Source organism: Brachyhypopomus gauderio, unplaced genomic scaffold, assembly GCF_052324685.1.
Source record: "Brachyhypopomus gauderio isolate BG-103 unplaced genomic scaffold, BGAUD_0.2 sc79, whole genome shotgun sequence".
Taxonomy (NCBI): domain Eukaryota; kingdom Metazoa; phylum Chordata; class Actinopteri; order Gymnotiformes; family Hypopomidae; genus Brachyhypopomus; species Brachyhypopomus gauderio.
Genome location: NW_027506900.1, coordinates 267,501 through 294,168, shown reverse-complemented (window position 1 = coordinate 294,168; position 26,668 = coordinate 267,501). Strand labels below are relative to the sequence as shown.

General features: G+C 45.8%; 2 protein-coding genes across 6 annotated transcripts in view; both read right to left on the bottom strand.

Moving 5' to 3' along the window:
* Nucleotides 1-1,360: 1,360 nt before the first annotated feature.
* On the bottom strand, nucleotides 1,361-4,336 carry mdkb (midkine b). The gene is made up of 4 exons (XM_076990879.1): nucleotides 4,213-4,336; nucleotides 2,059-2,135; nucleotides 1,759-1,926; nucleotides 1,361-1,676 (listed from the first exon to the last, which is right to left on the bottom strand). The coding sequence occupies exons 2-4, from the start codon at nucleotides 2,132-2,134 to the stop codon at nucleotides 1,480-1,482; spliced, it is 441 nt and encodes a 146-aa protein (XP_076846994.1). The 5' UTR covers nucleotide 2,135; nucleotides 4,213-4,336; the 3' UTR covers nucleotides 1,361-1,479.
* A 323-nt stretch (nucleotides 4,337-4,659) lies between these two features.
* The window catches only part of dgkzb (diacylglycerol kinase, zeta b), a 22,821-nt gene continuing 812 nt past the window's right edge, over nucleotides 4,660-26,668 (bottom strand). For 4 of the 5 annotated variants that reach the window (XM_076990875.1, XM_076990874.1, XM_076990876.1 and 1 more), the window contains exons 2-33: nucleotides 26,511-26,668; nucleotides 16,013-16,121; nucleotides 15,372-15,467; nucleotides 14,017-14,094; nucleotides 13,875-13,931; nucleotides 13,691-13,759; nucleotides 13,368-13,439; nucleotides 13,162-13,278; nucleotides 12,890-12,961; nucleotides 12,661-12,756; nucleotides 12,458-12,540; nucleotides 12,249-12,309; nucleotides 12,049-12,162; nucleotides 11,735-11,875; nucleotides 11,511-11,589; nucleotides 11,237-11,292; nucleotides 11,090-11,152; nucleotides 10,756-10,829; nucleotides 10,492-10,603; nucleotides 10,150-10,349; nucleotides 9,767-9,867; nucleotides 9,524-9,603; nucleotides 9,044-9,107; nucleotides 8,839-8,879; nucleotides 8,420-8,601; nucleotides 8,202-8,309; nucleotides 7,771-7,805; nucleotides 7,271-7,320; nucleotides 7,048-7,168; nucleotides 6,907-6,943; nucleotides 6,578-6,677; nucleotides 4,660-6,477 (exon numbers count right to left, since the gene is read on the bottom strand). The exon at nucleotides 26,511-26,668 is cut by the window's right edge. In XM_076990875.1, the coding sequence (XP_076846990.1) occupies nucleotides 6,361-6,477; nucleotides 6,578-6,677; nucleotides 6,907-6,943; nucleotides 7,048-7,168; nucleotides 7,271-7,320; nucleotides 7,771-7,805; nucleotides 8,202-8,309; nucleotides 8,420-8,601; nucleotides 8,839-8,879; nucleotides 9,044-9,107; nucleotides 9,524-9,603; nucleotides 9,767-9,867; nucleotides 10,150-10,349; nucleotides 10,492-10,603; nucleotides 10,756-10,829; nucleotides 11,090-11,152; nucleotides 11,237-11,292; nucleotides 11,511-11,589; nucleotides 11,735-11,875; nucleotides 12,049-12,162; nucleotides 12,249-12,309; nucleotides 12,458-12,540; nucleotides 12,661-12,756; nucleotides 12,890-12,961; nucleotides 13,162-13,278; nucleotides 13,368-13,439; nucleotides 13,691-13,759; nucleotides 13,875-13,931; nucleotides 14,017-14,094; nucleotides 15,372-15,467; nucleotides 16,013-16,121; nucleotides 26,511-26,668 (2,943 nt within the window). In that variant the 3' untranslated portion in view covers nucleotides 4,660-6,360. Of the gene's footprint in view, nucleotides 6,478-6,577; nucleotides 6,678-6,906; nucleotides 6,944-7,047; nucleotides 7,169-7,270; nucleotides 7,321-7,770; nucleotides 7,806-8,201; nucleotides 8,310-8,419; nucleotides 8,602-8,838; nucleotides 8,880-9,043; nucleotides 9,108-9,523; nucleotides 9,604-9,766; nucleotides 9,868-10,149; nucleotides 10,350-10,491; nucleotides 10,604-10,755; nucleotides 10,830-11,089; nucleotides 11,153-11,236; nucleotides 11,293-11,510; nucleotides 11,590-11,734; nucleotides 11,876-12,048; nucleotides 12,163-12,248; nucleotides 12,310-12,457; nucleotides 12,541-12,660; nucleotides 12,757-12,889; nucleotides 12,962-13,161; nucleotides 13,279-13,367; nucleotides 13,440-13,690; nucleotides 13,760-13,874; nucleotides 13,932-14,016; nucleotides 14,095-15,371; nucleotides 15,468-16,012; nucleotides 16,122-17,621; nucleotides 19,299-26,510 lie in introns of those variants that run through there. The other variant, XM_076990873.1, reaches the window with a different exon arrangement.

Below are 26,668 nucleotides of genomic sequence, written 5' to 3'. Positions count from 1 at the left end.
TGTTGCTGGCCAATCAAGAGGACAGACTAGACTGTTCTGGGTAGAACCTGCAGACCTGCCAGAACCTTTTGAGTGAGAGCAGCCTCTCTGGGGCTCAATCCCAGGGAGAGCAGCCTCTCTGGGGCTCAATCCCAGGGAGAGCAGCCTCTCTGGGGCTCAATCCCAGGGAGAGCAGCCTCTCTGGGGCTCAATCCCAGGGAGAGCAGCCTCTCTGGGGCTCAATCCCAGGGAGAGCAGCCTCTCTGGGGCTCAATCCCAGGGAGAGCAGCCTCTCTGGGGCTCAATCCCAGGGAGAGCAGCCTCTCTGGGGCTCAATCCCAGGGAGAGCAGCCTCTCTGGGGCTCAATCTCTGGAGTCGACCACACACTGGAGGATTGGATGGCAGTGTTCCTGTGAAAGCACAGTTCAGTGAAGGTTTAAGTTGGAAAGTTCTCCCAAGAGGAAAAACCAAAAGAGGAAATACTTCAGTGGGCCCATGTTTTGGCTGGGGGAAACTGTCCACTTTTCTGTAGAAACTCTCCTCTGGTTCTACCAAGTATCTCCAGGAACCAGGTCAGAGTCTGGAGGTATGCAAGAGAGAAGAGGGTGATCCCAGACATGCCTCCAACCTCTCTCCACTCAGCGGGAGGCTGGATACTGGCTCTGCTATGTCAGCAGCATTGTAACCCGACCTGCTGCATTCAAAACCATTTAGAAAATGCTTCAATTACTATGGTGTACTTCTAAACAATACTAAGAGAAAAACATTTGCAGAAAGGTCTGTAGACTGAGTGATTTATATTCCATTAAACAGTGAGCATGTCTTCAAAAGGTGCACAAAGGATTTGCAGCATGGTACAAGGAAGACACTCAACTACAAACTGTCTGGGAAAAAAACCCACAAGGGAATACTGTTGAAAATAGTTTTCGTATTTATTCACAAAACCTGAAGTAATCAGTTAGTGAGGTTGAAATTGTGATTGTACATTGATTACAAATCTAGAAACAACATTTTAAACATACTTGGTGGTGGTCTACTGATGCCAACAGTGCTAAAAATTGAGGTTTGATTTATGTAACACATATTGTCTGAAGGGAAGGTCTTTGTGTTAAATCGTTTATCTTTTTTCTACTGTTGCAGTTTTTGTATAAATTCTCCAAGGGCCAAAAACGTGGGTGTGTCCATACAGGCCTATACCTTTAGTAAACAATTGTATTCTGTGGTTTTCTATTCATATATGAAAAGTAAATTACAGTTAACAATTTGCTATAGAAATTATTTTAAAATACGATAATGGAAACAACGGATCAAACGACAGGATCAAATATAGATATAGGATCAAATATAGACAGGGTTACAGTTTTGTGTTTTTTTTCCCTTCTCCTCATTACAGATGAATCTCCACTGGGCAGACGCGGCCCTCCCCACAGTGAGTGTTAGGGAGGGGGTGATGGGGCGGGTCCACTGGGGTTCGGGGCTGGAGAGGTGGGCTGCACCACTTAGTTTTCCTTGCCTTTCTTTGCCTTCTTCTCCCCGCCCTTGGCTTTGGGCGTCTTTGGAGTGCAGGGTTTGGATACCTTAATGGTGGTCTGGCATTCGGCGTCGTACAGGACTTTCTTCAGCGTTCCAGATCTGTTGCGAGTGCCTGTGGCTGTGTCACAGTCCGACCAGCGGCTGAACTTGTACTTGCAGTCAGCTTAAGAGAAATTACAGACGTGGTTACACAAGCCGTACGAAGGGAGCTAAGTGGAATGTGTTTATATACATCGGCGTCTCACCACCAAAGTCCTTTCTCCAGTTGCACGGCACTTTACACTTGTGTTTCTTGGTCTGCTCGTTGCAAGTGGCCTCGCGGACGCCCACACCACAGTCGTCGTTGTTGGGCACACATTTCCCGTAGACCCAGTCTGAGCATTCCGCCTCTGCTCTAACCTCCTTCCCTTTCTCTGCGGGAACACGCACGTAACATGCACGTAACACACACGTAACACACACGGACATCACTGTTATTGAGGACACTGAAAACAGCAAAGTGGTAAATATGTTTGATTGCAGGCTGTTCAGAATCTGAATCTGACCTTTTCTCTTTATGGCTTCCACAGTGATTGTCAAAGCCACCAGCAGCACGATCGTTATTGAGAGAAAACTCCGCATCCTGTGGCCAGCAAGTACCAACATCATCAGCTAAAATATTTACACATATACCCATACATGGACAAATGACTGTGTACATTCATGGTAGTCAAAGTTTGTGTTTGGTCTTGAGAGGTGTTAGTAAGTTAGTGGAGAAGCGGTCAGTCATCTCTGTATTCTTGTCATGCAGTGGTGATTAATTAATTGGTTGATACTGAGACTGGAATGTGACACACGGGAACAAGTCCAATGTGAACTGGGGGGAGGGGGGCTAGTTTGACTCTTGAAAAGCTGTCAAAATACAACAAACGTGATTGTTCCTCAAATGTTATAACAGTAAGCTGGACTGGGTGACTGTAGCCTCTAACACTTGCTAGAACATCAACATACATGATCAAGAGTAAACAAAATCACAAATCTACTATTAATGGTTTAAAGGTCTCAACAGTGGTTCAGTCTTACTGCTTTTAAGGCTTTCCAGTAAGTTAAATAATTAAGAATAAAAGGACAGCAGGCTGCTCAGTACAAACCCAGACAGTATGTTGAAACTAAATGGAACTCTAATTTATTTGGGGGGGAAAATCAAATAATTAAGCAGATATTGTGGGTGATCCTCATCTTGGAATGTTACAAAGACATACGCGTACATACGAAATGGCCCTTTTTAAATGTATTCATCATTGTAGGAGAGCACTAACCAGCGTTTCTTTCACATCACATTAAACACGAAGAAACACAAACAAAATACATGCGCCAAAGCAAAGGCTGGGATCCTACACAGACCTCATGATGGATATTTCATTCCTACAAAGCATCTGAATAAGCCACTCAACATTAACAACATCCTGCATCAGACCGAGTCTCCGCTGTGCGTGACTCCATTTAAGTGCCTCTCTATATTTTGCCCCTCTCTTCTCCCGGATAGCGCACACACCACTTCTCCTTTTCATTCTCCTCATCCCTCCATTAAAGCTCCCCTCTTTCACTGCGTAGCCCCGCAGTACCACGGCTATTCTTCCCCGGCTCATAAATGTAGAGGGGCTTTTTGTGGGAAGAGAGGCAGTGCTCAGCGTGAGGCGTCCTCCCCTCCTGGGGCCCAGGCACTAAGAGAGGGGCCAAACGCTCAAAGGGCCTTAGAGGAGCCCGATTCAGTGGCTCCGAACAAAGGCGCCTCTCGCCTGTTTTCCTTCCCTCTTTGAAAGAGCCCGAACACAGATCCCATGCTGTCTCTCTCGGCAGGCCTGCTGAATGTAAGCTTATTTGCATCGGAGGACAAAAACAGCTCTGTGGAACAGAGAGGGGACGGGGGCCACTTTTGATCAAATGCAGGCCTGGACATTTTGAAGACTTCCTCACAGAGTTCACCAACACATCTGAAGCTGATTCTTAAAACGAGCTTCATCCCCGGGGATCCAAGCATCTTTTGACAGCTGTGTTCTGTATTTCTATTAATGACTATAACCGATGCCATGAAAAAGGGCAACCCGACAGCCCGGTTTGTAATTAGTTTGCGAAGTGGGTCAGCAGAACCAGCACCAGCACCATCCGTTCTGGCGCACCAGAGGGCATCGTCTCCATCACCAAACTACCGATGGTTCACAGAAATCGACAGACTCCACAAGTTAATCTTCCAAATTAATATTTGCAGTAATGGGCTTAAACACGAGCCTTGAACAAAACACTAAACTTAACCCGACGCTTCCAAAAGAATGATGTGGAAACGGAGTTTAAAGGTTTTAATACAGGTGGACCGTTGCCGCATCATAACAAATCACATCTAACCCAGCCTTTATTGCACTAGTGAAACCTACGCCAATTCTGTATATAATGTGCCATAAAATTTCTTCTCTATTTACTATACTAGTATTTGCCTTGCGTGAATAGAGAAATAAACGTGTCATTCGTACCACGTTTATTTCTCTATGTTGAACCCGCGCCGTCGTTATTTCACGATGCAACGCGCCTCTCGAACAGCTACAACGCCGAAAAAGCGGACAAATTCAACTACGTATAAACGCAAACAAGGCTTTTCCCTTATTCAGACGAGGAAATGTTTGCTACATTGAAATACATAAAGAAAGGAGAAGGATGCTACTTGCCTCGTCGTGGGAAAGGTCCTTTAAAGAGCAGTTGTGTGTGTGTGTGCTCCTCACAGCTCCCCCTCTTTCTCCTACTCTTTGTTTTTGAAAACTAGTTTGAGCTGGTCGCGCTGGGTTTAAATGCGCCCCCCCCCCCCCACAACGACCCCCTGCTTCACGTCAGCCAAACTTTACGTGAAGACCCCCATCTGTTATTAAACATTCAGTTTCTAGAAACTGACTTCTGACGTGTCATGAACTTTTACTAGTTTTTTACCCTTTACCCTTACAAACTCTGAGGTAACCACAAAGCCATTTACGAAGGGCTGTAGGTGTTAGGATCATTACAGTGTAATGATCACTCAGATGTTTCCAGTGTTTCATTTGCCTTGTGTATTGCACATCCTACCAATATTCAATCCACCGAACATTATTTACACTAAAACAAAGCCAAAATGAAGACAGATATTGAAATTTAAGAACTTTATTATTGTTGTTATTTTTCTTATTATTACAATTCAACAGTAATAAACCAATCCAAAGAACAAATATACATTTAACAATCCTCAATTGATAACACTTTAAAATCATAAATAAAACAATGCATATACCTGTTTAAGTTCATAATTTGATATGTTTGGTCAAGATATTGGATTGGTCGTTACTGACACATTTGTAAAATGTCTTATAGATATGTACACATACTGTCTAATGTTGAATTGCACAGCAACTGGAAACAGAGCCCAGACAAGGCAGTTGAACTCTATCATTACTGTACACTGAAAAAAAACAATGATATGGCAATAATGGCAGATGGCACTCAAAGAAAAAAAATCGGTGTTAAATGTAGAACTCAACCATTCAACCTCCTGTGTATCTAATACATATCAGGATCAAAGAGTGTAAGCAGAAACCAAACTCACCTAGAGTATACATGAATTTACTCATTAAAACATATATGGATATACATTTACCTGTAAAGTTGTACACAAAAGTGAAAACCTCAAAGAGTTGAAAGTTTTGAATATTTCAGTGTAACCCACCGCACTAGGTCACTGAGATGTCTGGTCGTTAATATTGACGATGACACATTTTAACAAGCCTGTGTCTGGAACATGGCCATTATGGCTAAAACTAGGCTAGTTCAAGCATACGGCAAGGAATGAGCTTTGAACCTTTTGTTGCTTGTTAAAACCCTCATGAAATTGCCTAGTATTTTGGCCCCATTTTGCAATAAACAATGAAAGCTAATTGAACATAGTATTGTATATTGTAACAGCTCTTGTAGTAAACAAATAGTTCTTCAGAAAGTTTCATCTTTAAGATAGATGTTTGTGAAAAGTTAGCTGTAATGAGACTAATGTCTTGAGCAAAGAATGATGGCTAGCAAATGTGTCATGTATTGAAATGTACAGTAACTGTTGTTACTGTAAAATGTATAGTAACTCATTGTGAAATGTACAGTAACTCTTTTACTGTGAAATGTACAGTAACTCTGTTGTTTAATAAAATCAAACATAAATTTCAAGCATTTCCCAAGAAAGTGAACAGCCCAAAGCAACATCTCAGGATACTAATCCAAACACAGAGGGCAGACACATCGGTTCCAGTACAGCCAAAGTAACAAAGCCAGCAGCTGAAGTAAAACTAGCTAAGGTAAATAGATATTTACACTTATAATTAAAATGTTTTCAAAAATAACTGACAAAAGTCCAGTGGTGTAATATAAGTATATATGTATCTGGCAACTATGGCAAATATTGGTGTCATCTGTTATGCAAATTGATACCAAGCCAAAAGCAGGATCACTCTGAAACACTAAGAAAAACCTCCACTCAGAAAAACCACTCAGAACTGATCTCGGCTCAATTCATTCCATTCTTTCAAAAAAAAAAAAAAACAAATTTCTTTGAGGTTTAAATGGTGATAGTGAAAGCCACTGTCATATATATGTAGTTATAGTAGCCCTAAAGTCCGAAGAGTTTTGTACATTGTTTCCTACGGAGAAAACAGCATGAAGCTCAGAGCAGTTGCCAACACAACTGCAAAAGAAACACTTTCATGCATGGTGACACACAGAGACATCACAAGCTGCCTTGTTTAGGGGGGCGTGACCCGAGTGAGCCCGGAGGAGGAGGAGGAGGAGGAGGAGGAAGAGGTGTGTGTTGGTTACACTGCCGTCTCCTGATCGTCCCTCTGGATCATCTGTCGGTGCTGCTGGTTCTCCAGGTAGTCAGCCAGGGGTCGATCATGGGCCCTCTCCGCCCGTGCCTTCGCACTGTCACCCTGACAGAAGTCACAGGGTTGTCAGGGTCAGGGGGGGCACGGGGGAGGAGGGGGGGCACGGGGGAGGGGGGGGGGGGGTTTCTCGCGGCACTGGTCTTACCTGCAGGTCAGCCTTCACAAGGGAGGCTCCCGCCTCCACCAAGTATCCACAGATGGTCCTCTGGCACAAAGCTGCAGCCTTGTGCAAGGCGGTTTCACCTCTGGATTGTGTACATGCACACGCACACACACCTTGAATTCTTATTTAAAGTAGCATAATTAGAATGTAACAGATAAAGAAGGTATTAAAAAAATTGAATAGTTTAGTTATAGCTCCTGCGTGCAGAGCAGAAGGCTCATCATCATGGGAACGGGAAACACGCCGCTGGCTGGCAGAGTGAATTATGAGTGTGGATGTGAGGGCAAGAGTGAATTACAGCGTTTACGTACCTCTCTTCATCCACAGCATCCAGAATACTCAGTGGCGCTGCACAAGAAAAAACACGGAGGGCAAAATCTCAGTACACTGAAAGTTCTTTCCTTGATGTCCACTCTTGGTGTGAGGTTAGATGAATAACTGTGTCTCCGTACCATTATCCAAGATGTATCTGACCATGTCCTTGTTGCCCATATCTACAGCGTAATGGAGTAGCGTACAGCCCTTGTCATCCGTCAACCCCAGACTGGCCCCGGCTTTGTGGAGCACCTCGAGCTGCAAAAACAGCAGGACTGCAGTGATTTATGGGAATTTGAGGACAAGAAGCTACACCGAATCATGCACAGATGTGAATGGTTTATGAAAAAAAAGTCTTACTTTTTCTAAGTCACCAGACCTCACAATTTCAGTCAGCATCTTCATAGTCTCTGCCAGAAGAAATCAGAAGTCGTTTAGTTAGTGCATCACTTGTAGCATTATAAGCAACAACAGGGCCAAGATGCAGCTGCACATGTCTGCGCATGTCTGCACATGTCTGCAGCTTCACTGTGATTCTCCAGAGCAACTGGCCATTGATCATTTTGACCGGAAATCTGAACACTGGCAACAACACCAACAAACTGTGCAACTAGTTTAGCCCAAGAAGTTTGTTTAGTGCTTTACAAGTGAAGAGTTGCCAGACAGACTATGTTTCCAGAAGCTAGTTTTGTCCTTTGTCCCTACACCTTCCCAATATGTCAATCCAGGGCTCGGGGGCAGCAGCACGTCTGGACATAAGCTGTTCTGTAATTCTGGACAACGTTTGGCCCAGGCTGGTTTGTTCTGAGCTCAGGTGGGAACACTGATCTACATCATTTACAAATGTAATGTGATATTACCTTTATCAGCTCCATTCCGGACAGTATCACCTGACCTACGAGTTCAAGCGTCAGACAGAGGAAGTAATTCAGCCACTGGACATTATCAATATTAATTATCAAAAATCATATTATATTTAAATACTAATGAGTTTGCTTAGAAAGACGCTCACTCAAGTATAACAGATTCCTTAAAAGATTTAGTTGCATTCACGTTGGAACATTTTTTTTTTATGAAAGACAATGGCTGCCTTTACTCTCTGGCAGCTCCCCTGAACCCCGCGGTGATCTGGTGCGAGACCAAACACCCCACTGTGCCCAGAGCTGACTCAAGCCAGTCTTTGGCCAATGAGGGTACCAACCGGCTTTTTCACACATGACCGGGCAGTGACACGGGCCCGAGTGTCAGCCGTGGGCAGAACTGCTCACGACCCTTCAGGCAAAAGTCCCACCTGGACAGGCCCGGGGCTGCGGACGGTGCCGTTCCAGTCTGGCCCTCCGCGCTGGCGTCTTGGCGCGGCGGTCTCGTGCCCTGACCTGCGGCCTGACCCTTAATGACCCTGCAGGGAGACGTACGGTATGAACGACACCCGACCAGCACCGCGCGACCCGTCCGGGCCCGTAACGTGCAGTGCGTCACTTGGCCGGACAGCGCGAGTTCTAGCCGTACCTGCCCGGTGATGAGGGGGTGGCGGTACACACGGGGAAAGCGAACCGGTTGGAACTCTCTTCCTCTTCATCCGCCGTTCCAGGCATTCCAGGGGACGTTCCCACCGTCTCCTTAGTAACCATCTCCGGGTCTAGGATATAAAGCTCATCCTGGGAGATCTCAGTCACATAGTTCAGATGCTCCTGCAACCAACAACATGAAAGATGCAAAAGCTTTCAGAAAGGAACTGCAAACGGCGTTTTATAGTCTGATGAGTGACAGAAGGTACACCAACAAACACCACTGTTTTTGTAGCAGCTTAGATACATCCAATCCAGCTAATGTATTCATCAAATATACATCTCAACTATTTGGTTTGATTAATGTTTCTATGATATTGTCCACCCACTCAAAAAGGATCGACCTATCGTGGTTCATACCTGAGCGCGGTCTATTCTGTAGAAACGATCTGCAGTTGTTGCTAGTAAAGAAAATAAGCTGTTGTCACAAATATGTATGTAACAAGGAACTGCTCATATTTCAACTCTCCGGTTCAGTTCAGAGCCCACAGTGGTGCAAGATACTCAGTAAACACAACACGAGGGTTTGTAATCTTTTGCCGCCCTTTTTGAGGACACTGCTTACAGTCTAGGAAGCACCATTTGGGGGAGAGCTGTGGAGTGGTATCTGAATGACCATCACGCCCGTCCTGAAAACAGAAGGACCAACAAGACTGAGCAAGAGCAAGACCTCAAACTTCCATCATTATGACTGTGTACCTGACTTCAACATAAAAACAGTATACATATTATTACATTCATTTCACACTTGGAATAAAGTGTCCATTCTTAATATTTTAGACAAAGTGAAGTTCACATGTGGTAAACATTCTAGAGGGCGATTCTCCTGTTCTGAAGTTTGCAACAGCGCTTTAACAATTTAAAAGCGGGAGTTAATGATTTAACACAAGGCACCAATAGATTTCTACTCATCTAAGGCAGTTGAATCTGTAAAGGCTAGCATTGAAGAATTGCAAGAGTGGTCTATTCTTTTTATCTCCCTCTTGATTGTCTGTGATTGAACACTCAGAACTGATCTCAGATCAGGGCATAGATCCAAATGTACCTCGTGCAGCTTTTCAATGTGCAGCCGACAAGTCTCCAAATCGCTATCTCCTGGGACTGTGATGATGCCCAGGGGGATTGCTGAGGAACCAATTAGAGACAACAGTCCATGATGAGTTTGCATTTATGGACGCTTAAAAGCTACACATAGCACAGAATTGTCTCAGCGATTATTCCTACATTAGATGACGCGTAGCATGTGCTGTATTAAGTGTGGAGCGGTTTGAGGAGCAACGTAACTCACAGGCCTCTTTGAGCTGGTCTTTGTCGTAGTGCAGGGTCTCGTAATCATGCATGCTGATGCGACTTACTCGAATCTGCAGCTGCTCAGAGACGGGCTGCTGACTACAACACATACACACACACACACACACACACACACACACACACACACACACACACACACACATGCATAAACACAAATACACACACAAACGCGCACACATAAATGCACACGCACATACAGACATGCACACACAAACATAAATAGGAAACGACATCAATACTACGCTGTCTTGCTTTTGCTAAGCATGACGATTCATATTTGAATACAAGACATTTTGGATATAACAATAGTAGCATCACACCGATGGTAGGCGGCGGCCTTGTGGCCCCTCCCATACTCACTCGTTGAGCTGGGGGATGGAGATCCTCCTCTTGGTCTTCTGCACCATGTTGGCCTGGTTCCTGAGGCTTATGCAGATGACGGAGGGGGCCAGCCGGCAGGGCTCCCCGTCCACCTGCACGGGAATGGGCTTGAGGGTGGTGAGGGTCACCTGCCGGCACTGATGCAGCCTCTCGCCATGACCCCCCACCTGCAGGGTGGCCTGCACAACCCGCACAAGACCGACAGCGTCACCGGCACCACCCGGGACACGACACGCACATTCACGGGACCATCGGTTAACGCCCGCTAATTAAAGGTGCATGTACGTTTGAAATAACAAGATATGCATTTGGTGACCATACCAGAGAAGTCATGGTAAATCCAATAACTTCGATGCAGCCGTCATCGTGCCTCTGAGGCCCAAAGTCATTGTGCTCACTAGGGTTACCCCAAGGCATTGTACCAGCGCAGTACCTTCAACATATAACAACCACTCAGCATTCGAAGGCAAGGTGTGGATGTCGCGTGCACATAGTGTAAAAGAAAGTCTTTCACTAGCTCGTTTACTAGCGCAACACAGGATATGGAGAACGTACGGCAGAGGGCGCCGATACGTGCACGGTTACCTAGGAATGTTAAGGAAGAGCAGACACTGCAACTTCATTTCCTGAACTTTACTGGTGAGGTCCATACCGTCACACTGGACATGTGAAACAACACGCGACAAAAACACAAATTAAGAATGCACTGAACATCTGAAGTGCTTGTGTAAAAAAAATGCTGTCCTTTCAGTGGGCTCATATCTTACGGTTCTCAATTACCGATTAATTTTCAATCATGTAATTCATCGTTTAAAGAGAACTAAGCCGTCATTAGCAGGAGTTCGCCAGTTTAAATCACTCATCCATGTAACGGGCCCATTATTGGTTATAAATCGCTCACTGATGTCTGTGTACTCACCACCAACTTGATGTGCTTGGCCAGGTCTTTGGAGCTGCGCATGAGGAAGTCTGAGAACGCCGTCTAGACAATAAAGTCACACACATTGTAAGATGCAAAAAGTAACGTAGAGCGGATAAGCCCTCGTAGCCATGGTAACAGACTCACCCCTGCGTAGAACATTTTGTTCCGAAGACGACTGTTGAATTTTTCAGGGTTGGCTTCTGAGAAACAGACAGGGGAAGTTAATATGACTATTACTCAGAAACCATGTAGCTGATAGGCAGTACCTCAAATCAAATTGAAGCACTCTCACTCTCTCTCATATGCATCCGTCAGGTAGTACATCAAATCAAACTGACGCACTCTCTCTCTCTCTCTCTCTCTCTCTCTCTCTCAAATATGCATTTGTATATTTATATATATCTATAAAGATACATACCTCGAGATTCATGGAACTCCAATGTAACATGTGCATCAAAACCCAAGCTGAAGTAATTATTGAAGACGTCAATGGGAAGCTTCACAAACAGACAGAGCAGGAAATGAGCTGCGGCTACGCTAATAGTGATCAATATCGTTTCCCCTCCCATTAACCCGCACATTAACATGCACTTGACATCTCTTGGCCCCCCGCGTTTGGCCCTCCGCTGGTCGGCCCCTCACCTTGTCTGTCTGCTGTTCGTCCCTCTCCTCCTCGCTGGCGTCTGGGTTGGGCTCCACGCTCAGGTTCCAGCGGTCCAGCTGCACCATGTTCCCGTCCTCCACGTGGGACAGGAGTTTAGACACTGGCTCGTCTGTGTAGCCCTGCAAAACAACCGGCACCAGGCACCGGCACCAGACACCCCCACACGCGCCGTCAGACACACAAGCTCAGCATCGCGGCACCAGCGTACCAACTCAGCTGGCCACCTTCTAGCAGCTAGCAACCCCGCTGCCCCACGTCGTCTAAATGTTTAAGAGCGTTACAGGCGCCTCACCCCGCCCCAGTTGAGGGTCCTGGCCAGGTCGTTTCCTGTGCCCAGAGGGAGCACGGCCACTGCGGGCTGGGGGTTCAGCTGCAGCTCATCCAGCACCGACAGAATCCAGCCAACCTGCGTGCAAGCAAACCGCGACTCATCAGCACACGCGCTTCCTCACTGACCTCTGACCTCTAGCACACTGAACCGACGTTACTGACCGTTCCATCTCCCCCACACACCAGGATGCGCAGGTTGGGCACTTTGGAGTACATCTCTAACCTTAATAAACGACACAATGGAAAACACAAATGAAAAGAGCAGCTTCATGATCGAAGCTTGTGTGAGAAAGAGAAATAAGACATTAGACTAAGAAAGACATGAATACTGAGGGTCATGTGATCAGAACCACCATCACTTCAGTGCTCACCCTTCTCTAGGCCCTCCCTGTGTCAGATCAAACACTTGTCGAGGGTTTAGGTACCACATGAAGGACCGGATTATTTTTGTTCCCTTATAAGGATGACAAATGAAATGCAGGTTAGTTTAAAATGAGCATCGTCATATTTCTGCCCAAATATCAAATATTGGAAAATGTCACCTGAGAGAAAAAACTCTTTAGGAAATACTGACCTGATTTCCGCCACTCTTTGGGTTCACAAACACAAGCAACGGCTTCATGAGTGGGGAGGGAACTGGCTTCACTATGAAGTTCTTCCATTTGCCATCCTAGCACACCAATTACACACAGAAACTCAGCACTGCACTACACATACAAGCAGACAATGTTCACAACATTCACAATTGCCACTTTGATAACCAGCATGTTGATGCCCTTGGCTGCCTCTAGTGGATGAATTACCTCCGGTCCTTTCCTGCTGCCTTTGCTTCTCAAAGAAGTCTTCTTCCTCCTTTTACTTGACTTCAGTGATGCCTGAATTTAGTAAATAATAATTTATTTACTAAATTATTTATTTAGTAAAAAAAAATCTTCAAGTTATGACAAGTTGTGTTGTTGGGAAATACAAAACTGATCTAAGTAGATCTTAGATGATTATCTCCAAATCAGATTTGCAGATTATTCCCCATTACAGGTGCAACACACAATCCTGGGAAGGAGGTGAAAACACACACCTGTTGTCTGCGGACTCGGATAATCCAGGTAGGAGGCACGATGACCGCTGCATGCGCCCCTAGAGAGCAGGTCTCCTCAATCTGCTGCAGCATAAAGCACGTGACCTTGTTGTGGTACTGCGGAGCAGACAGAGTCATGAGCGTCCGGATCCCCCCCCCCCCCCCCCCCCATCCACTCACTGTGGTGCTGACCGCTGCTCACTCACCGCTTGTTTGCACCACGAGCAGCTAATAGCCACTATGTCTTTGCTGTGAAATGAGAACTTCTGCTGGAAACCCTGAGAAATGAAGAAAAAAAGGAAACACGTCAGTATTAACATTTATAACATAGTATAACATAGTATTTATATAGTATTTAGTCTTTTAGTGTTCTTAGAGTTAGAATTTGAAGAGTCATTACCTCATACATTTCTTCACACAGGCTAACAATGCTAACAAGAACTTCAGAGCTAGCGGGCATGACACATGGAAATTACGGCAGCACGTCAAACAGGGCAACAGTCACTCTGATTGTGAGGAGGAAACTCACCTTTCCACACTGCCTGCACTTCCCGTCCTGCCGCCGCCTGTGGACCCAGTGATGCCTCACGACCGAAACCTGGAAAGCATCGCGGCACCATCAGAAAACCCACCTCAGGACGTCCCGCTGTACTAAGCAGCCTGGAAGGCTCACAGGACAGACATAACAACAGGCTCACGAGGTATTTCCTTACCTCTCGCGCATTCCTCATACCAGGGTCCCTGAACGACGGTTTACACCTGAAATTAATCTGCAGGGAAAAGACCAAAGCGATGAGCCGGAGGAAGAGGAACCGTGCAACACGAGCTGCGTCCTCCACAGGGTTGGGCCTTTACCTTCTCCAGCTGCTCCATGCATACTGTGTGCACAGCTATTTTGCAGGCAGCACATTTATAGCGAGGCAGCGATTTTTGCTGTTGGCCAGAATAGAAAAGAAATTGTTATATAGTCTTACTCTTCAAGGATCACTGATGTCTGCTATAGGATCTGTCCTTACACCACTGATGTCTGCCACAGGACCTGTCCTTACACCACTGATTTCTGCCACAGGACCTGTCCTTACACCACTGATTTCTGCCACAGGACCTGTCCTTACACCACTGATTTCTGCCACAGGACCTGTCCTTACACCACTGATTTCTGCCACAGGACCTGTCCTTACACCACTGATGTCTTCTACAGGACCTGTCCTTACACCACTGATGTCTTCTATAGGACCTGTCCTTACACCACTGATGTCTTCTATAGGACCTGTCCTTACACCACTGATGTCTGCTACAGGACCTGTCCTTACACCACTGATGTCTGCTACAGGACCTGTCCTTACACCACTGATGTCTGCTACAGGACCTGTCCTTACACCACTGATGTCTGCTACAGGACCTGTCCTTACACCACTGATGTCTGCTACAGGACCTGTCCTTACACCACTGATGTCTGCTACAGGACCTGTCCTTACACCACTGATGTCTGCTACAGGACCTGTCCTTACACCACTGATGTCTGCCACAGGACCTGTCCTTACACCACTGATGTCTGCTACAGGACCTGTCCTTACACCACTGATGTCTGCTACAGGACCTGTCCTTACACCACTGATGTCTGCTACAGGACCTGTCCTTACACCACTGATGTCTGCTACAGGACCTGTCCTTACACCACTGATGTCTGCCACAGGACCTGTCCTTACACCACTGATTTCTGCCACAGGACCTGTCCTTACACCACTGATTTCTGCCACAGGACCTGTCCTTACACCACTGATTTCTGCCACAGGACCTGTCCTTACACCACTGATGTCTTCTACAGGACCTGTCCTTACACCACTGATGTCTTCTATAGGACCTGTCCTTACACCACTGATGTCTTCTATAGGACCTGTCCTTACACCACTGATGTCTGCTACAGGACCTGTCCTTACACCACTGATGTCTGCTACAGGACCTGTCCTTACACTACTGATGTCTGCTACAGGACCTGTCCTTACACTACTGATGTCTGCTATAGGACCTGTCCTTACACACTTTCAACAGCGGTGGGAGCTCTTGCACAAGTCAGAATTGGGGAGAAGACATCTTTTCTTTTTTTCTGAGTGGTGTTCAATTTGGTTAGCAATTCTCTGCTTCATAGTAAGAAGAGCAGAACAAACCAAGCAGCATGGATGAGAACAGATGCTTTGAAGGTAGCTCACCAGTGATTTGGCAAAGCAGTAATTCTCTCCAACATAGCAGAAATCTCCAGAAAGACTGGTCTCAAACCAGACGTGTTGCCCGAACTGAGCATTCTCCTGTTGGGTACAGTAAACCAGTGACCAGACCTAGAACAAACCTATTACTTCTTTATTACCAACATGGTTCCTACCTCTTAGCATTGTAATTACAAGGTGAATTTGGTTTAAAAGAAAGAGCAAAAACATTGTTACAGGCTACAATCAGCATGTAGTGCAGATTTAAATAGCCCAAACTACTGTAATCACTGTCACATCATTATGACAATATCAGTATTTGATAGACAATAGACAGTATTTGAAATAAAACAAAGCTTGGATTTGCCTTTATTTACCTAGGAATTTATTTAGATATTAAAAATACATCAATTTTACTGATACGGAGTTTAATCTTTTATGTAAATTGTACTAATGTTTAATTTGCATCCAATTACATGCAGTCTAGCTCTGAGGAACTAACGACCCACTTTAATGAAGACTGCTAGCAGCAACCAATCAGAAGGATGTAATTAGTCAAATGTGGATGTTGCACAACTGGCTCCCCCCATTATCCCTCCTGTAAGTGTGATCTTGTTCAAAAAGTGTCTAGAACAACAGCAGCTCACGGTCCAGTCGACTCTCTGGGGGATCTCCTGGTTAGCTTCACACTTGTTTGGCACTGATGTACTGGTCTGGGCTGTAAGGTGCTGGACTCCCGACTTGGCGATAGCTTTCCTAAAACAACAACAACAAGCAGACACTGAGGAACCCGTGAATACGAGGTATACGCTTACGTTCAGTTAAAAGACCAAATCCTAAAAAGCACTTAGGCAGAGAAAAACACACGCACAAACGTCACACGCACAAACATCCCACGCACAAACGTCCCACGCACAAACGTCCCACGCACAAACGTCACACGCACAAACGAAAACCGAGGACGCCAAATCCTGAGAACTGCAGTTCAGAAAATACAAATCTAAATAAGGATTATGATGAATGCTGTCTTAAGCTTTAATCGGAATCCTTATATATATAACTTTCATATACATACATATATATATACACATAGAGTATATATCATGTATATGAGCTATGTAAGCTACAGTATATATAATCAGCTGTGTAAGAAATGTACTTCTGAAGTTACAAGAGGAATCATGAATTCAGAAGCAGTTTGCTTGCACAGCTGATGAAAGATCTCTACAATATCCTGTTTCTCTGGAAACCTTGTGTACTTCAGCACAATGTTGAAAATACTGTGTGTAAATTGCATATTTCAGACATTACAGCTTAAGTCTCTATTAAGGCCCTATGTACTCATACTGCTGGACTAGCACACCAGAGACCTCTTTACTGTCCCCGTTTCACACTCATATTAATAAATCATGCTATTTTCACCATCCTCCTCCACTTCAGTTGTTTACAGCTTTCTGCACAATTCCAGCCCAAGTAGCTTGTTGTAACCAAAATACAAATATACAGGAAGAGAGAACATGAGAAACATCTCCAGGTAGTCCTTCTGCACCCAAACACACCCATTACTCAGAGACAACACTGCACAACGTAACAGTCGCTGTCAGCCCAGATATACGAATCCAACAGCGCTAGGGCAGTAACACGGGTTAGAGGAGAGGGGGTTCGGTGCGATTCTGCTTCCTGTTCTAATCAAAACCGTGCTCGCTGTGACCTTTACGTCCAATCCCTGCTGTGCAAATCAGTGATGCTTAGCAACCTGAGGGAAGACGGCCCACTGGGTGATCAGGGATTGGTCACGTCGTTGCGCTATGGCAGTGGCTCCACTAATGAACCAGCACCATGGAGCTCTGAGCCCCAGGACAGAGAACGGGAAGGTCATCGCAGAGGGAGAAACCTCGCAGACAGACAGCTGTCTGAACTCGGCCTTTCAAGCTGACTGCTGGTCTGTATGTTCATGTCCTAACACCTGGCCAGTGATCGTGGATCTTATCTCTAATGTCAAGAAACAGCCAGGGGTAAACGGGCACATTTGAGCATGCTGTGAGGATTCTTCCGAACATCAACAACAAACGATTGATCCTACGCTCTCTATAAGTGCTGCCCAGCAAAGGCTTGGGATTTGATGTAAGGAAGCCAAAAGGTGAATGATTAATATGCAATGCTATTTTAGACTATTTTAGACAAGGAGCAGGATCAGGAGGAAACACCACAAACAAGAGATCCTATGAACGAAATAAAAGTAGAATTTGTACATACGAGAGGAACCCACTCCACGACTCCAGTCTGGGATCGTAATGGGCTCCGAGGAGTGGGCCGAAGGAAGTGTGAGTCTTCCAGCAGATGGAGCCCCTGCGGTTGGGCGGTGGTAAGCCTCTCCCTGGCCAAGGGCTCCCCGCCTTGCAGACGGTGGAGACGCGTCTACGGCGCCTCCGCTGGCTGCTGCGGGAGTAGCGCCCCTGGGGGCCACTTTCACCGTGTCCCAGGTGGGAGGAGTTTCTCCTCAGACAGCGCGGCACACGGATCAGTGCGTGGGCCTGGACTCGCTCCGCGACCACGCCCAGCGGCAGGCAGTCACTCTGGCACCAGAGAGAGGAGTTCCTGAACCCTAGTTTGGGTGAATCTGCCTCCATGAAACAACCCTCACCCAGTTCCGAGCCCTGGCCATCCTCGGAGTCAGCAGGGGAGCTCGGGCTAGTGCTGTCGCCGTCAGAGAAGAGAGAGTCCGAGCAGACGCAGGCCTCGGGTGCGTTCCCTCGGAGCTCCGGCAGTCCCGCCGTCGTGTGGCGACCCTCCTCGTCCTCCTCCGTCATCTGAATGAGGCTGGCCAGCAGCATGGAGGGGCCGAGGAGGTGCGTGTCGATGGTGCGCAGCTTGCTCGCCCCCTTCCGTCGTACAGCGAAACGTGGGTTGGCCCCCGGCGTGGTGGTGCTGGAGCGCCGCCGTGGCCCCCCCACCGCCCCCAACCCCCCCACCGCCCCGGCGCTCCTGGCGGGTCGGCCGGCCGCGGCGGCCAGAGGCTGCAGGTGGACACCGGATCGACGTCGCTGGGCCAGCGTGGCCGAGGCGAGGCCTGCGCTGGAACGCCTGCGGGCACGGCTGGATGGAACAGCCACGCTGGGTCGCCTGGGGCGACAAGGCTCCTCCCCTTCTGGTGTAGAAAGTACCGCCTCCTTCCTCTTAAAGTGCCGGCGGAAAAACGTGTCCATTGTGGCCACAGAAGCACAACTCCCTTTCTAACAACTCTATGAAGCTGTTGATGTAAAATTCAACTTGTCAGCATGGAGTTTTCATTTCAGTACAAGCCAAGCCTTGAAGTGGTACAAATTTAAGCAGAACCCTAAACATGACTTTTATTCCAAATGAATTCTAATCATTTGCGTAAAAACACAACTGCTCCTCGATTAACACAAGTCTCCAGACAATTGTTCACAAAGCATGTGCTGTCTTGCTGCCTTACTACAGGCAAAAGCACCACCAAAATGGTAGAACTTAAGCTAATATGGAACTACTGCTCTTAGGGTACTCATAACGTCCATGGAAAAGCTTGCTGAGAGTTGGAATGAGTGGAGTTATGAGTAGAGCTCCTCCCTGTAGTGCTGCTTCATAAAGCTCTGATGACACGATCATTCAGTGATGTGTCTCTCAAGGAAATGAGGTAATATTTACCTTCTGATCAGCATTTGACAGGGATATGGCCGCAGAAGATTTAATGGGCTTTCTGGGGCCGCCACTAATGGCTGCTTGGACTAATTATAGCAACATAGCCTTTCTCTATCTCATTTAGAGGTGGTGAGCAGGTGTTTGGTTTCATCTAAAGTTATTAAAACCTGTGGAAATTGCACTCAAGCCAAACACTGGTGTCTGTTTGCATTATGTAGAACTGTGTTTAATAACCATAAATATCCTTTGACTGAAGGAGAACAAATAGTAGGATTGGGTGATGAAACCAATTTTCATTCTAAATTAAAGAATTGTCCTGCAATTCTACTGGAAACGTGAGGATACAGAATGATTTGATGCTGTATATCATCTTTCAGAAGCTTGTCAGAATCACATGAGCCATAACCGTCTAAATCCATACCAATGTCTGTCAGGGACCAGCTGAAGGAACAGGATATAATTAGAGAGCTTTCCAGATCTCCTTTCTTTTGTTGATATTCAGCCAATTCCAGCTAGCTAATTCTATTACCAGACAAACATTTCAGAGAAAAATGGTGAAAACATCACAAAATAATATGTTGAGAAGCAGAGCCTAAAATTATTTTATTTTGATAGACTTGTTTACCATGCAGTGTTCTCACAGACTCCTGACTACAATTACTTTGCTCACTAACCTGTAAGCTCATTATTAAAACACCAATAAGAAAACCTCTCAAAAACCTCCTAACGTATCTTTAAAGAGAAAAATATTAGGAATGACTTACAAAGGCAATATATGATGGTAAAAATAACTACTCTGCCCATAAACAGAACATCTTGGTCAGATGTAGGTGACTGAGCCCTAAACTCAGATACAGATAAACAAGAGGTTTAGACAAGGCAGATGAATATGAAAAACCAGTCCATTGTTCACCATTCCATGAAAGCTTTCCTTTAGAAACCACAAACGCTAGATTTAACGAGTGCCCCACAACTACACACTCTCTCCTGAGCAGCAGCCCTAGAGGCAACCAAAGAACCAAGGAACTGGGTGGACATCCTGATTTTAGAACTTTACTGCAAACACTCATTACCGAAACCAGCCCAAAGCCTGCACTGCAACACTAGGCTATATATTCCTATATGAACACAATGTGTCCATATCAAAGTGGAGAAGAAAGTAGGCGCATACAACCTGAGAGATGCCGAGCTCCTCCCGATGTCCCCAACCCAATAGACTGATAGAGAGAGAGAGAGAGAGAGAGAAAGAGGGAGAGAGATGCTCAGGTGTAGGAAGAGAGGAGGCATCCACACTCACATGGACACACGTGGCTCATCGATTGGCTGTGCAGGACCCAGGAGGAGCACAGACACACACTAAGCCTGCGGTTTAATAATAATGACTGATTAGAATGACTGATTAGCAGATCTCACTGCACAGCGTGGATGCGACTGACACACACACACACACACCATAGTTACTGCCTCCTGTGAAGACTCCCTTGGTTCATTAGCCTTTTTAATAAGCAGTCTGTATTTATTCATCTTAAGGACATGTAAAACTACAGAGGCTTCATCTCAAGCCACGTCCGGAAGATGACAAGTCTAACGAGGACCCCTCCACACTAATCTCCTTTTGCAGTAATGAGAACTAATGGTGCTGTATGCCTGTCAATCAATCAACTAAGCAACCAGCTGCCAGCTTTACCTCAGGACCAACCACAGAACTGAAAGAAAAAGATTCTCCTGACATAAATGCGCATGTGTGGTGTAAACGCCACGTGTTTACTTCTTCTTCTTTCCTTTGTTTATTTACATTCTACTACTGCTTTCTGCCACAGTGTAGTCTTAGTGTGACTTTCATTTTTATTCTCTTCACTTTTGTTGTCGACGGGCGGTTACGCGCTGTAGTCGAGCTCAGGTCCTCCCTCGTGTCCAGTCCTTACCATCTCACCAGATAAAAAGGCAAAGCAGAGCCACTCCAACACCACCACAACACCATTCATTTCCACTTCAAGGCCCCCGGACTCTTGCATTATGGATCAGTGTGGGCTACCCAGCCCAAGGCCGGAAAAAAACAAATAAATAACAGCCGTATGCTAATTTAGCAGCACAGTACCAGGGGCCAGGGCCTTAGCCCTCAGATGAACGTCGCTTAAAATACAGTGTGTCAGTCGCAACCGTTTGATTATGTTCTCATCCTCGACAAGTCGTCGTGACAGACACACAAAGGCAGACAACACACGAGGAAACAATTACAGCTCTTACAGAGACGGGAATTCTGCTGGCTACTCTCGCTGTTACTATGGAGTGTGCACTGGCAACGCTACCAGCTGGTCTCTCCACAGTCTGGGATGTAGAACAAAACTTTCAGCAGTGGTTTCACTCTTTAAAATAACTCAAGAATGGCTCATGGGTCACAGATTCAGAGGCTGCCCTGGCTTCTTCGGCTACAGATTCATTCAGATCCATTGTTGGTATTCTCATTAGATTTTCCACATCCTGAAGTCAGATATGTGGAAGTTGTCTAAAATGTTTCCATATGTTTTTTTCATAGAATACCAAAGGAAACATACAAAGCACAGCTATTTAAGACTTTACTGACATTTTCTTTGAAAAAAAAAACAAGATGTGCAGTATTACACAACTGTCTCCTTGGACAAAAAACCGAGTGAGCTGCCGAAGAGTCAGTAACGTTAAGAAGGCAACACACAGCACTGCTGCCATCTACAGGACAATACTAACTACAACCACACATCATATCCTGCACGTTACACGTGTATGTGTATATATATGTAAAGCAAGGAACGTTTTTTCTCCAATAATCCTACAGCAAAACTACATCATGCAACAGTTAGCACCAACATGCCAGATTCGGTCCCAGAACTCATTATTCCTCCAAGATCTCCGGGGTCCCAACTACCTTCACTTCTCTCCAATGTGCTCACTGCAAGGAGAAACCCTCAAAAGACTCCAGGTGAGGGCAGCATCTGTCCAGGTTCACAGCACCACCTGAATCTCTGAGTGGACATGCACATCAAACATGATTGAAGCCAAAACATAAATACATATATATATGTATATATACTGCCCCATTACTCTCCACACACACACACACACACACACATTCTCACTTTTATACCCTCTGTCTCTTTCAAGCTAATTTTCTCTCTTTACTAGCCAGATATTCTGATTTTGATCAATATACAGAAGGAGTTGGAGAAGAGAGGGAGATGTGTGTGGTACAACCATCAGGAGAAGAAGGAGAGAGGGAGATGTGTGTGGTACAACCATCAGGAGAAGAAGGAGAGAGGGAGATGTGTGTGGTACAACCATCAGGAGAAGAAGGAGAGAGGGAGATGTGTGTGGTACAACCATCAGGAGAAGAAGGAGAGAGGGAGATGCGTGTGGTACAACCATCATGAGAAGAAGGAGAGAGGGAGATGTGTGTGGTACAACCATCATGAGAAGAAGGAGAGAGGGAGATGTGTGTGGTACAACCATCAGGAGAAGAAGGAGAGAGGGAGATGTGAGTGGTACAACCATCAGGAGAAGAAGGAGAGAGGGAGATGTGTGTGGTACACCCATCAGGAGAAGAAGGAGAGAGGGAGATGTGAGTGGTACAACCATCAGGAGAAGAAGGAGAGAGGGAGATGTGAGTGGTACAACCATCAGGAGAAGAAGGAGAGAGGGAGATGTGTGTGGTACAACCATCAGGAGAAGAAGGAGAGAGGGAGATGTGTGTGGTACAACCATCAGGAGAAGAAGGAGAGAGGGAGATGTGTGTGGTACAACCATCAGGAGAAGAAGGAGAGAGGGAGATGTGTGTGGTACAACCATCATGAGAAGAAGGAGAGAGGGAGATGTGTGTGGTACAACCATCAGGAGAAGAAGGAGAGAGGGAGATGTGTGTGGTACAACCATCAGGAGAAGAAGGAGAGAGGGAGATGCGTGTGGTACAACCATCATGAGAAGAAGGAGAGAGGGAGATGCGTGTGGTACAGCCAACAGGAGAAGAAGGAGAGAGGGAGATGTGTGTGGTACAGCCAACAGGAGAAGAAGGAGAGAGGGAGATGTGTGTGGTACAACCATCAGGAGAAGAAGGAGAGAGGGAGATGTGTGTGGTACAACCATCAGGAGAAGAAGGAGAGAGGGAGATGTGTGTGGTACAACCATCAGGAGAAGAAGGAGAGAGGGAGATGTGTGTGGTACAACCATCAGGAGAAGAAGGAGAGAGGGAGATGTGTGTGGTACAGCCAACAGGAGAAGAAGGAGAGAGGGAGATGTGTGTGGTACAACCATCAGGAGAAGAAGGAGAGAGGGAGATGTGTGTGGTACAACCATCAGGAGAAGAAGGAGAGAGGGAGATGTGTGTGGTACACCCATCAGGAGAAGAAGGAGAGAGGGAGATGTGAGTGGTACAACCATCAGGAGAAGAAGGAGAGAGGGAGATGTGAGTGGTACAACCATCAGGAGAAGAAGGAGAGAGGGAGATGTGTGTGGTACAACCATCAGGAGAAGAAGGAGAGAGGGAGATGTGTGTGGTACAACCATCAGGAGAAGAAGGAGAGAGGGAGATGTGTGTGGTACAACCATCAGGAGAAGAAGGAGAGAGGGAGATGCGTGTGGTACAACCATCAGGAGAAGAAGGAGAGAGGGAGATGTGTGTGGTACAGCCAACAGGAGAAGAAGGAGAGAGGGAGATGTGTGTGGTACAACCATCAGGAGAAGAAGGAGAGAGGGAGATGTGTGTGGTACAACCATCAGGAGAAGAAGGAGAGAGGGAGATGTGTGTGGTACAACCATCAGGAGAAGAAGGAGAGAGGGAGATGTGTGTGGTACAGCCAACAGGCAAAATCGCTCTCACTCTGTATTTAGGTATTGATGGGGAAAGTGAAACCATGAAATTGTGGACTTGTAGCTGATGATTGATGTTTGTGTGTATATCTGAACATGTGTGTTTGAGAGAAGGAGCAGGTTGAAGGGACCAATGTGAATTGTCCCAGTGTTATGGCTGAAGGTATCTAAGATGAAGCTCTTCCTCTGAGAGCTGATTTAGGAGGAGAGGAGGAGAAGAAGACGTGTGTGGCCCACAGCGCATCACAACCAGTCCGTAACACCCCCCGCCCACCACACCCACCCCCACCGCTGCACTGCTCTCCTCAAAGCTCAGCACGGGTGCCTGTGGCGTGGGTGACATTATCAGATTACACTCGTCGGGGAACACACATGACCAAGCGCCAAGACAGGTGCCTCACCTCTCTGCAGAACAGGTGAAACACGTGTACACGCACATACAGATGCACACATAGATACACAAGAACACACGCACATACACACGCACGCACACACACGCACGCGCACACACGCACACACACGCACACACATATATAATGGGTGCGATCTTGGTTTTAGAATATAGTGATGTTTACTAAAATAATACAGTGTCTTTTTGAAGCATTGGGCATCAGGAAAGCTCCACCACAATCTAATAACACTCAAAATCATCATTCAGTGTAAAACAATGTGTGAGAAAAAATTGTAAACCCTTGGAAAATCATTCCTCCTCAAATTTCAGTTTGCTGCATAAATAGCACCTAAAATGGATAGAAATGACCACAGCTGAACATTTTGGTAAAATGTACAGCATGTTATGATAAAACACTGCAACATCAAACTCTTTTACCAACTGTGAAGCGTGGGGAATAGAATATATGTGCGGTTGGTGTGCGGTTGTTCTGTCCCCTGAGGGCCCAGACAGTAATGAGGGACCAATGAGTTTCAAACCTGTATCAGGCAATTCTACAATCGAATGTCGGGCCATCTGTCCATAATCTAAAACCCCAGAGTCGTGCGTCATGACAATGATTCAAAAGACAGCAGTAAATCCCCAGCAGTGCAGACGAAAACAGAAGAACAGAAGAAATTCTGTACTTTAGATAGGCCGAGTCGTGACGTCCGAGTAATTTAAACAGAGAGTCGTCATATGAAGCAGGGCCATTCAGGCAGAGTATGCCAGACAGACAAGGACTTATACAGTTCTGCATAGAGGAGTGAGTCAAAATCCCTCCTAATGACCCCGCAGTGCTGAGGGCATTTAATACATAATCATTCCAAGTTTTTTTTTATGTAAAGCTTAATGTAGTTTTATTAATTACATTGTCTGATATTATAAATTAGGCAATGTGCAATGTTATTTGTTTGTTAAATAAAAATGCCTTTATTTAATTATCATGACTCGAAACATATTTTTGGAGGCATTTAGAAATCCAGATACTTCCAAAGGGTTCACAAAATGTTCTCACAACTGCATTTGATTCCATGATCCAGATTTCATGTTTCCTTCCAAGTCAACCACACAAACCCTCAAACCTTCCACATACCAGTGGTGACTCCACACGCAGGCAAGCGGCCAGCGCTGCTCTGACGTCACCGTGGGATAAATGAAGGACAACTGAATGTCCAATCACTGCATGTCCAAAACATTCCAGCACACACTGGATTTTGGATTGTACCGTTTCATTCCTCCTCAAACACGCACACACATGCACAGTGTGACAAGCAGAAATTGCAGTAGTACAATGCGGTAGTTACTCAAATGAGATTATGTGAAACCATAACAGGAATAAAATGATGCCTCACTTTCTGACTTCCTATTTTATTCAGTTTTACCATCTCATCCTATATTCTTACACTACCATATTACACATTAATATGCATGCTATAAAAAAAACTTCCCATAACACATTACTGAAACAATTCAGTAAAGGTTAAAAATCTGATTTGAATAGCTCCAACACAGTATACATTCTCACTTAACATAAAATCCAAATCTACCTTTAGTTCTTGGGTCATTTCGGAAAGCACAAGGTCACTAGTGCACACGTGGGTGTGACCACAGTCCCGACAGGACCGACAATTATAGATGTTAATTAATTGCTTTACCCATCCATTAAGGCCCCCATTTTTAGAGAATCACTAGAGATTGTTGGATTAATATAAGTTGCCTGATGAAGTCTGAACTTGCACATTTTAAAAATATCCCAACTGAGGTTAGGCCAGGATGCCACAGCAGTGCTGTGTGGTGTTGGAATGTGACAGCACACCAACAGTCAGGGAAAATGCTGCTGACATACTAATACAGCCCAGGTCTAAAGGAAACATGTCTACTTTCATAACAAACGGTGCGTTCTAGCAAAATTCAGCAGTCTGGAGGGACTAAACACAATCATTTGCTATTTAAAATAAGCATCCTGCCAGCTTTTATGAAGCTTTTTAATGAACTGGAGATGAACTGAAGTACTGGTTTACAGGTACAGTAAACAACTGACAGTTGGGCTCAAAACAAGTTTCTGGGAAACAAAACTGTAAAGGACACTGACAGCCATAGTGCAGCTCTTGCGAAAGCACAGCACCCGTCTGTGGCGTCTCAACGTTGCAACAGGGTGAGGTTTCAATTATTAGTGCCCTCAAAATGACCCACATATCTACACAAAACACACTTACTTTCTGCCGAAGAGGCGGAGGCCGGTGAAGGTCTTGTTGGGGCGGGGGCAGGGCTGTGCGGCGGGGGCGGTGCCGGACAGGTCCGAGCAGGACGAGGAGGCGGAGACCGGAGCGGTGGGGTCCGACAGCAGGGGCTCCAGGTGGGCAGCCGGCCCGTT

Excerpts from the sequence above, each read along its gene's own strand:
- mdkb (XM_076990879.1), bottom strand. The coding sequence starts at position 2,134 with ATGCGGAGTTTTCTCTCAATAACGATCGTGCTGCTGGTGGCTTTGACA. Across the intron at positions 1,927-2,058 it reads GGAAGCCATAAAGAGAAAAG|AGAAAGGGAAGGAGGTTAGA; the intron begins GTCAGATTCAGA and ends GTGTTCCCGCAG. Across the intron at positions 1,677-1,758 it reads CTGGAGAAAGGACTTTGGTG|CTGACTGCAAGTACAAGTTC; the intron begins GTGAGACGCCGA and ends ATTTCTCTTAAG.